Source organism: Carcharhinus amblyrhynchos, chromosome 24 (genome assembly GCF_965287045.1).
Source record: "Carcharhinus amblyrhynchos chromosome 24, sCarAmb.v2.hapA, whole genome shotgun sequence".
Taxonomy (NCBI): Eukaryota; Metazoa; Chordata; class Chondrichthyes; order Carcharhiniformes; family Carcharhinidae; genus Carcharhinus; species Carcharhinus amblyrhynchos.
Window position 1 is genome coordinate 45,559,117 of NC_137347.1, and position 11,356 is coordinate 45,570,472.

Genomic DNA, 11,356 nt, shown 5'->3' on the forward strand with positions numbered 1-11,356 from the left:
CCTCTGCCCTCTAGTTTTAGACTCCCCTACCATTGGGAAAAGATATTGACTATCTAGCTGATCTGTGCCCCTCATTATTTTATAGACCTCTATAAGATCACCCCTCAGCCTCCTACGCTCCAGAGAAAAAAGTCCCAGTCTATCCAGCCTCTCCTTATAACTCAATCCATCAAGTCCCAGTAGCATCCTAGTAAATCTTTTCTGCACTCTTTCTAGTTTAATAATATCCTTTCTATAATAGGGTGACCAGAGCTGTACACAGTATTCCCAGTGAGGCCTTACCAATGTCTTCTACAACTTCAACAAGACATCCCAACTCCTGTATTCAATGTTCTGACCGATGAAACCAAGCATGCTGAATGCCTTCTTCACCACTCTGTCCACCTGTGACTCCACTTTCAAGGAGCTATGAACCTGTACCCCTAGATCTCTTTGTTCTGTAACTCTCCCCAGTGCTCTACCATTAACTGAGTAAGTCCTGCCCTGGTTCAATCGACCAAAATGCATCACCTCACATTTATCTAAATTAAACTCCATCTGCCATTCGTCAGCCCACTGGCCCAATTGATCAAAATCCTGTTGCAATTGGAGATAACTTTCTTCACTGTCCACTATGCCACCAATCTTGGTGTCATCTGCAAACTTACTAACCAAGCCCCCTACATTCTCATCCAAAATCATTATTATAAATGACAAATAACAGTGGACCCAGCACTGATCCCTGAGGCACACCGCTGGTCACAGGCCTCCAGTTTGAAAAACAACCCTCTACTATCACTGTTTGTCTTCAGCCAGTTTAGTATCTATTTGGCTACCTCACCCTGGATCCTGTGAGGTGTAACGTTATGCAACAACCTACTGAGCAGTACTTTGACAAAGGCCTTGCTAAAGTCCATGTAGATAACATCAACTGCACTGCCCTCATCTAGTTATCCTTTCAAAAAACTCAATCAAATTTGAGAGACATGATTTTCCACTCAAAGCCATGCTGACTGTCCCTAATCAGTCCTTGTGTCTCTAAATGCCTGTAGATCCTGTCTCTCAAAATACCTTCTCACAACACCACAGATGTGAGGCTCACTGCCCAGTAGTTCCCAGGCTTTTCCCTGCAGCTCTTTTTAAACAAAGGCACAACATTTGTCACTCAATCTTCAGGCACCTCACCCGTGACTATCAATGATTCAAATATCTCTGCTAGGGAACCCACAATTTCCTCCCTAGCCTCCCAGAGTGTCCTGGGGATTTATCTACCTTGATGCACTTTAAGACTTCCAGCACCACCTCCTCTGTAACACCCATCCAGGCAAGTGGTCTTCCATCACACTCCAGACTTGTGCCTTGTAAATGGTGGACAGACTTTTGGGGAGTCAGGAGGTGAGTTACTCTCTGCAGGATTCCCAGCGTCTGACCCTCTCTTGTAGCCACAGTATTTATCTGGTGAGTCCAGTTCAGTTTCTGGTCAATGGTAACCCCCAGGATATTGTTAATGGGGGATTCAGCAATGGTCATTTCCTGTCCCTTCTAACAAGCCAGGAAATATCTTTACAATCAACAGGATGGTCATTAGCAAATTTACTCACCACTAATCCTGAATATTGTCTGGGTTTTACTACATTTAGACACGAACCGCTTCAGTTGTGCAGTTATCAGTGAACATTATAATGGCAGGAAGGTCATTGATGAAGCAGCTGAAGATAGTTAACATAGAACATAGAACATAGAAGATTACAGCGCAGAACAGGCCCTTCGGCCCACGATGTTGCGCCGACCAGTCACAAAACAATGACCCACTAACCTAAACCAATCCCTTCTCGTCCATAAACCTATCCACGGATCTCTTAAACGCCCCCAAACTAGGTGCATTTACAACTGCAGCAGGCAGGGCATTCCAATCCCTCACCACCCTCTGGGTAAAGAACCTACCCCTGACATCCGTCCTATAACTACCCCCCCTTAATTTGAAGCCATGCCCCCTCATGCTAGATTTCTCCATCAGAGGAAAAAGGCTATTACTATCCACCCTATCTAAACCTCTAATCATCTTATAAGTTTCAATAAGATCCCCTCTTAGCCGCCTTCTTTCCAGCGAAAACAACCCCAAATCCCTCAGCCTCTCCTCATAGGACCTCCCCTCCATACCAGGCAACATCCTGGTAAACCTCCTCTGCACCCTCTCCAAAGCCTCCACATCCTTCCTATAATGTGGGGACCAGAACTGCACACAGTACTCCAAGTGCGGCCGCACCAGAGTTGTGTACAGTTGCAACATGACGCTGCGACTCCTAAATTCAATCCCCCTACCAATAAACGCCAAGACACCGTATGCCTTCCTAACAACCTTATCTACTTGATTCCCAACTTTCAGGGATCTATGTACACATATACCTAGATCCCTCTGTTCATCCACACTATTCAAAGTCCTCCCATTAGCCCTATACTCGACACTGGTGATGAGGACATCACCATTTAACCAGTTACTTTGCTAAACGATGACTTCTCACTGTTTCATTTCCAGATGAGGGGAGTAGCCATTATCTTGAGCATTTCTCTGGATAGTTATCTCAAATCCAGATCATTTTTCATTCCACACAGCTCGACAGAAATCATAGCTGAATAAGATATGGCCCGATTGGAACCCAACTGCGCTCTGTCCTCCCCAGTGCCACATCTAAGGGTAACAGCTCATTGCCCAGAGCAGACAGGAGTTAATGTAGCTTCCATCAATCAAGGAATTGAGTTTAGGAGTCGGGAGATAATGCTACAGCTTTACAAGACCCTGGTCAGACCCCACTTGGAGTACTGTGCGCAGTTCTGGTCACCTTGTTACAGGAAGGATGTGGAAGCTATAGAAAGGGTACAGAGGAGATTTGCAAGGACGTTGCCTTATGAGGATAGGTTGAGGGAGCTCGGCCTTCTCTCCTTGGAGAGACGAAGGATGACAGGTGATCTGATAGAGGTGCGTAAGATGTTGAGAGGAATAGATAGGGTGGATTCTCAGAGGCTACTTCCCAGGGCTAAAATGGTCACTACGAGAGGACACAGGTTTAAGGTGCTGGGGAGCAGGTACAGAGGAGATGTCAGGGGTAAGTTTTTCACTCAGAGGGTGGTGAGTGAGTGGAATCGGCTGCTGGTGGTGGTGGTAGAGGCAGATTCAATAGGGTCTTTTAAGAGACTTTTGGATAAGTACATGGAACTTAGGAAGATAGAGGCTTATAGGTAAGTTTAGTAGGTAGGGACATGTTCGGTGCAACTTATGGGCTGAAGGGCCTGTTTGTGTGTAGTTTTTCTATGTTTCTATTTTTCTAAACTAGAACTCAAACCCGAGACTATCCCCATCAACGAGGCCTCCGCTCCATGCTCCCCATTCATCAAAAGCATTCATTGGAAAATAAATTTCTGTTATGTCCAATTTCAGTCACACACTTGCTCCAGACTCTGCTCTGCATCCAATTCCTTCAAGGTTCAACAAACAAATGGAATCTGTTAAAGTTTGACTGCCAAACAGTTGACGAGTCCAGAATAAACAAACCTAGTTCCTGTTGAACGTGTTGTGGAAGTCCCATTATTGTTGTCCTCCGAATTCTCTTCTCTTTCAGCTTGGGGCCTTTGAAAGACGATTGGATCTTCTGCTGTTGTGGTTTGAAGGTTGTTCCTGTTATTTTTAAAGAAAAGGTTAGGGAACTGCACACTTTAAAGAATCTGTAACTACATGAAATAATATTGTTTGATCTATTCAAATCCCCAATCAACCTAATTTAAACCTGGGATTGGAATGTGTTCCACTGGGACTGGACAATAGATTGAGATGACTCTCACCTACACTGTGACAATGTTTAAATTCCCTCCCCAATGTGTCTGTGGCCTTTGATTCTGACAGCACGAACCTTCTTCACCTTCTCTCTGCTCCTGTTCAGCTGGGTGGGGCGACACTCACCTGCTTTCATTATTGAACGACTGGCAGAGAATCACTGGCCCCAGCTTCTCCTCCTGTTCCTGCTCCCCCCAATCCTCCTCTCCCTTTTCAAATTTAGTCCCTCAGTGACATTGTGCTAAGATCGAGTTTGTTTTTGCACGGAGGCCCAGAACACCCAACTGGGCCACATCTCCAGCTCTCAATCCTGCCTCCATCTCACATTATCACAGGCCCAACCCACTCTGCTCTACATTGCTGAGAATAAACACAGACTGAGGCAGTTTTGTCTCGCCTGCAAGCACGAACGCAGACTTCTGCAACTTGTGGGCCGAAGGGCCTGTTTATGCCGCAGTGTTCAATCTTCCTGTCGTTTTAACTCAGTATCTTGATCTTTTGACAACATGTCTGCTCTTAGTCTGCTGCAACGTTCCAGTGATTGGGAGGGAAACACCTCGTCTTCCCATTAAACATGTGACAATCCTTGGGACTCAGTGAGTCCAACAACTTTAGACTGTGATCTTTGTCCTCCATCATAACACCTTTTTCTATTTTTAAATATTCCACGTGTGTTACCTTCAATGTAATCCTCCCCCCCACCGCACCCACACACTCCTCCTCCTCCTCCCCCTCCCCCCCACACACAGCAATGTCATTTATTCTTAACGAGGCTGCTTTCTGATGCTATTTCTCTCGCTCTAACACACTTTGTTCTGACTTGAGGGCCTGGGTCTCGAAATATTAACCGTGTTTCTTTCTCTCTACTGATGCTGCCAGACCTGCTGAGGTTTTCCAGCTTCCTCTGTTCCCCTTTCACATTCCAGCATCCACAGGGTTTTGCATTTTTACTTACTTTCTCTGATTGGTTATTTGATGTCCAATGCTGGATAAACAGAAATTTCCTTTGATAAGCAGAGCTTCCAATCACATATCCACACCATTACCAAAATCCATCCAATCCCACCCCTGGAGCATCGCCTGACACTCACTATCTCAGCTCCAATGTTGCTGAAACTCTTGTCCAACGGAAGTGTTACCTCAAAGTGATTCTACTGCAATTTATTGCTGGCTGCCGTCGCACAGTCTACCTCCATAAATCTGATCACCTAAAACTGTAGTCAGTAACTTGCACTAAGTTCCATTCACCCCAGACTCACTGCCTCAGTTAAACAAGAGCTCTGTTTTCAATATCTCACCCTTCCCGAACTGGCCCCTTCTTCCTCTCTCATCTAGTCCTCAAATCCTCAGAACTATCTGAACATCTCCAATTCTGGTGCCTCGCTCAGGGCTCTTGGTAAACTGTTCCAAGCCGTGGAATGCCTTCGCTACACCCCTCAGTCTCTCTAGCTCATCGTTCCCTCATTTAAGATATTACCAGGTGACCAAGCTGTTAGTTACCTGTCCTGGTCTCTGTTTTGTGGCTCAGTGTCATATCTGAATTTCCAACACTCTGAAATGCCCTGGATGTTAAAGGCGCTTTCTAAATTCAGGTTGTTGATATTGTTGTTTTATCTGCCTATATGACAGCCAATGGGCCAGCACCAACACACAGCTGGTCCTCTGGTAGCTCACCCTCCATGAGGTTTAACTGCACTGTGACCCGAGTTCCATTCATTTAACACAGAAAGACCAGCTAGAACCTTCTGAGGCCCAAAAACCAGCCAACTTTCAGAATTACTGCACTGACTGTTGGTGGTTCCCAGCTGCTCCAGTAGATGGCGGGATGCACTTCAGTAAAATGTTCAGAATTGTGGAAATTTCCACCCTTTTTGCAGGAACTTTGCAGTGAGAGCAAAGTACAAAACTTTGACCACATAAATGCTTCAGTAATCAATGCATCTTTCGTTGCTACATCTAATACTTAATTGACGATAACTTTTCCTTTCAGAAGAAACTAGTACCTCAGCTTCAGGAAGAATTAAAATTAAAGTTCAATTTCACGCTCAGGAAATTTATGAAATCTATTTGGGTTCATCCAAAATGTAACACTCTTTCTTTAAAGTTATCGGAAGCCAACCGGTTTGTGTTGTTTAGAGAGAAAAACTGATTTGCACACTCCAGGTTTTATCACAACATCATTTATAGATACCAGTTGGGATGGATCCGGATCGAGACGGCAAGTAATTTTTCCGGATCTCATCTGGAGTTGGAGGTGGAAGGGATCTTGTTTTGGCCCAAACTTCATCATTGGGTACAGACAACTCGGAGTTCCCACTGAGAGACACATCTTCACCCTGTGAATGGAGAACAAACCTCAACATTTAAAATACCAACCCTCACTCTGCAAGGAAAATCTCAAAAACACCAAAGAATTTCCACCAATGAATCTGAACAGCATATTGAAGATAAGAATCGAGATATAAAACCTCATTTTTCACAACATTTTCCAATTTGTCTACAGTAAACTGCAGCAGTAAACGACCATCATCCAGGTACCAAAGAACAGCCAGGCATGGGGAGACGATGGCCTGGTGGTATTATCACTAGGCTATTAATCCAGAAACTCAGCGAATGTTCTGGGGACCTGGGTTCGAATCCCACCACAGCAGATGGTGGAATTTGAATTCAATAAAAAAAATCTGGAATTAAGAATCTACTGATGCCCATGAAACCATTGTCGATTGTCGGTTAAACCCATCTGGTTCACTAATGTCCCTTAGGGAAGGAAATCTGCTGTCCTTCCCTGGTCTGGCCTACATGTGACTCCAGAGCCACAGCAATGTGGTCGATTCTCAACTACTCTCCAAGGGCAACAAGGGATGGGCAAGAAATGCTGGCCCAGCCAGTGACACCCATGTTCCACAAACGAATAAGATGCCTTAATAACTATCATCCAGTGGCTCTAACATCCATCATTATGAAGTGCTTCAAAAGGTTAGTCATGGCATGAATCAATCCCAGCCTCCCAGACTGCCTGGATCCACTACAGTTCGCCTATCATCGCCCTGGCACTACAGTCAACCAAACTCTGTGGCCTGGGCCTCAGCACCTCCCTCTGCGGCTGAATCCTGAACTTCCGAACGCACACATAGTCAGTAAGGATAGACAACAACACTTCCTCCAAGATCATCCTCAACACCAGTGCCCCACAAGGCTGTGTCCTCAGCCCTCTACTATACTCCTTATACACCTGGGACTGTGCGGCCAAATTCCCCTCCCACTCGATTTTCAAGTTTGCTGATGATACCACCGTAGTGAATCAGACCTCAAGCAATGATGAGACAGAGTACAGGAATAAGATCGAGAATCTGCTGAACTGGTGCAAAGACAATAATCTCTCTCTCAATGTCAATGAAAGAAGGAGATTGTCATTGGCTTCAGGAAGCGTACAGGAGAACATGCCCCTATTTACATCAATAGGGACAAAGTAGAAATGATCGAGAGCTTCAAGATTTTAGGTGTCGAGCTCACCAACAACCTGTCCTGGTACCCCCCATGCCAACACTTTAGATAAGAAAGCCCCACCAACGCCTCTACTTTCTCAGGAGACGAAGGAAATGTAGTCTGTCCACTACAACTCTCACCAACTTGGGTAGGTGATGGCCTACTGATATTATTGCTCGACTGTTAATGCAGAAACCCAGACAATGTTCTGGGGACCTGGGTTCAAATCCCACCACAGCAGATGGTGGAATTTGAATTCAATGAAAAAAATCTGGAATTAAGAATCTACTGATGACCATGAAACCATTGTCGATTGTCGGAAAAACCCATCTGGTTCACTAATGTCCCTTAGGGAAGGAAATCTGCAGTCCTTACCCTGGTCTGGCCTACACGTAATTCCACAGCAACAGCAATGTGATTGACTTTTAATTGTCCTCTGAAACAAACTAGCGAGACACTCGATCTCCGCAAAGTCTCAACAAAGAAATGAAACCGGACAGATCACCTGGCATCGACCTCGGCACCGGAAAAGGCTACAGCAAAACAAAAAGCCCCATCGACCCTGCAAACTCCTCCTCACTAACATCTGGGGGCTAGTGCCAAAACAGAGAGAACTGTCTCACAGACTTCTGTCTCACAGGCCCTTCGGCCCTCCAAGCCTGCACTGACCATGCTCCTGACTTAACTAAAACCCCCTACGCTTCCAGGGACCATATCCCTCTATTCCCATCCTATTCACGTACCTTATAAATAACATTCCAGACACCATTATTACCATCCCTGGATATGTGCTGTTCCACTGGCAGGACAGACCCAGTAGAGGTGATATACAGGAGGGAGGGAGTTGCCCTGGGAATCCTTAAATCAACTCTGGCTTCAGGTTAAACATGAACAAGGAAACCTATTGCTGGTTACCACGTACCACCTTCAGCTGACGAATCAGTATTCCTCCATGTTGAACAACACTGAGTGTGGCAATGGTGCAAAATGTACTCTGGATGGGGGATTTCAACGTCCATCACCAAGAGTGTCTGGGCAGCAGCAGGACTGATCGAGCTGGTCGGGTCGTAAAGGATATAACTGTTAGACTGAATCTGTGGTGAAGGAACCAACAAGAGGAAATAACATACCCGACCTCATCCTTACCAATCTGCTGGCTGCAGATGTGTCTGTCCATGATAGTATCGGTAAGAGTGAGCACCGCACAGTCCTTGTGGAGACAAAGTCCCACCTTCACATTGAGAATACCCCCCATCGTGTTGTGTGGCACTGTCACGGTGCTAAATGGGACAGACTTCAAACCGATCGAGCAACTCCAGACTGGGCACCCATGAGGCTCTGTGGGCCATCAGCAGCAGCAGGGCTGTACACCAGCACAATCTGTAACCTCACGGCCCGGTATATCCCCCACTCAACCCTTACCATCAAACCAGGGGATTAACCCTGGATCAATGGAGAGTGAAGGAGGACATGCTGGGAGCAGCACCAGGCATACCTAAAAATGAGGCGTCAACCTAGTGAAGTTACCAGACAGGACTACTTGCATGCCAAATGGCAAAAACAGTAAGTGATAGGTAAAGCTAAGGGATCCCACAGCCAATGGACCAGGTCTAAGCTCTGCAGTCCTGCCACATCTAGTCTTGAATGGTGGTGGACAATTAAACAACTCACTGGAGAAGGAGGATCCACAAATATCCCCATCCTCAATGATGGAGGAGCCCAGCACATCAGGTAATGCAGATAAGGCAAAAGATAAGGCTGAAACATTCACAGCAATCTTCAGCCAGAAGTGCTGAGTGGACGATCCATCTCGGCCTTCCCCAGTGGTCCCCAACATCTCAGATGCCAATCTCCAGCCAATTTGATTCACTCCACGTGATATCAAGAAACGGTTGGAGGCACTGGATACTGAAAAAGCAATGGACCCTGATAACATTCCGGCAATAGTGAAGACTTGTGTTCCAGAACTTGCCACTGCCCTAGCCAAGCTCTTCCAGTAGTTACAACGCTGGCATCTACCCGATGATTAGAAAATTTCCCTAGTATGTCCTGTATACAAATAGCAGGACAAATCCAACCCAACCACCCAGTCTACTCTCGATCACCAGTAAAGTGATGGAAGGCGTCATCGACAGTGCGATCCAGCAGCACCTGCTCAGCAATAACCTGCTCAGCGACGCCCAGTTTGGGTTTCGCAGGATCACTCAGCTCCTGACCTCATTACAGCCTTGGTTCAAACATGGACGAAAGAGCTGAATTCCAGAGGTGAGGTGAGAGTGACAGCCTTTGACATTAAGGCCACATTCAACCAAGTGTGGCATCAAGGAACCCTAGCCAAACTGGAATCAATGAGTATCACGGGGCAAACTCTCCGCTGGTTAGAGTCATACCTGGTACAGAGGAAAATGACTTGTTATGGAGGGTCAGTCATTCCAGTTCCAGGACATCTCTGCAGGAGTCCCTCCGGGTGGTGTCCTAGGCCCAACAATCATTAGTTGCTTCATCAATGACCTTCCCTCCATCAATAAGTTAGAAGTGAGGATGTTCATCGCTGATTGCACATCATTGCGATTCCTCAGATACTGAAGCAATCTGTGTTCAAATGCAACGTGATCTGGACAGTATCCACGCTTGGGCTGACAAGTGGCAAGTTAACACAAACCACACAAATGCCAGGTAATGACCATCATCAATAAGAGACACTCTAACCACAGCCCCTTGACATTCAATGGTGTTACCATCACTGAATTCCCCATTGTCAACATCCTTGGGGTCACCACTGACCAGAAACTCAACTGGACTCACGACATTGGCTACAAGAGTAGATCAGAGGTTAGGAATACTGTGGTGAGTAACTCAGCTCCTGACTCCCCAAAGACTATCCACCATCTACAAGGCACAAGTCAGGAGTGTGATGGAATACTCCCAACTTGCCTGGATGGGTGAAGATCCAACAACACTCAAGAAACTGGACACCATCCAGGACAAAGCTGCCTCACTTGATTGGGACCACATTTACAAACGTCCACTCCCTCCACCATCGACACTCAGCAGCTGTAGTGTTTTCTATCTACAAGATACACTGCAGCAACTCACCAAAGATCCTTAGGCAGCACCTTCCAAACCAATGACCACTTAGATGTAGAAGGACAAAGGCAGCAAATAAAAGGGAACGCCACCACCTGCAAGTTCCCTCCAAGCCACTCACCATCCCGACTTGGAAATATATCACTGTTCCTTCACAGTCACTGGGTCAAAACCTTGGAATTCCCAAACCCTAATGGGTTTGTGGATCAACCCACAGCACACAGACTGCAGCGATTCAAGATGGCAGCTCATCATCACCTTCTCAAGGGCAACTAGGGATGGGTAATAAATGCTGGCCCAGCCAGTGACACACACGAATGAATATCAAAAAAAAACTTACAGATGCACCACAGAAAGCATTCTTTCCAGTTGTATCACAGCTTGGTCTGGGCTCCTGCTCTGTCCAAGACCGCAAGAAACCAAAAAGAGTCATGACTTTTCACTCAGAGAACATAAGAAATAGGAACAGGAGTAGGCCATCTAGCTCCTCGAGCCTGCCCCGCCATTCAATAAGATCATGGCTGATCTGAAGTGGATCAGTTCCACTTTCCCGCTTTCTCCCCATAACCCTTAATTCCCTTGTGTATCAGAAACCTATCTACCCGTGACTTAAATATATTTAGCGAGGCAGCCTCCACCACTTCAACAGGCAGAGAATTCCAGAGATTCACCACCCTTTGAGTGAAGAAGTTCCTCCTCAACTCCGTTCTAAACTGCGCCCCCCCCTTATCTTGAGGCTGTGTCCTCTAGCCCTGCTATCCTTTCTAAGCGGGAAGAATCTCTCTACCTCTACTCTACCCTATCCATCCCTTTCATTATCTTATACGTCTCTATAAGATCCCCCCTCATCCTTCTAAACTCCAACGAGTATAGATCCAGTCTATTTAGTCTCTCTTCATAGTCCAACCCCCTCATCTCCGTTATCAGCCTAGTGAACCTCCTCTGCACTCCCTCCAAGGCCAATATATCCTTCCA

The 11,356-nt window shown here is 46.1% G+C and overlaps 1 protein-coding gene across 1 annotated transcript in view; it reads right to left on the reverse strand.

Annotated features, from left to right (window-relative positions):
• Positions 1-11,356, reverse strand: part of LOC145357910 (uncharacterized) — a 112,313-nt gene that overhangs the window by 15,886 nt on the left and 85,071 nt on the right. The window contains exons 4-5 of the mRNA XM_080211479.1: positions 6,000-6,144; positions 3,530-3,652 (exon numbers count right to left, since the gene is read on the reverse strand). Of these exons, the coding sequence (XP_080067605.1) occupies positions 3,530-3,652; positions 6,000-6,144 (268 nt within the window). The remainder of the gene's footprint in view (positions 1-3,529; positions 3,653-5,999; positions 6,145-11,356) is intronic.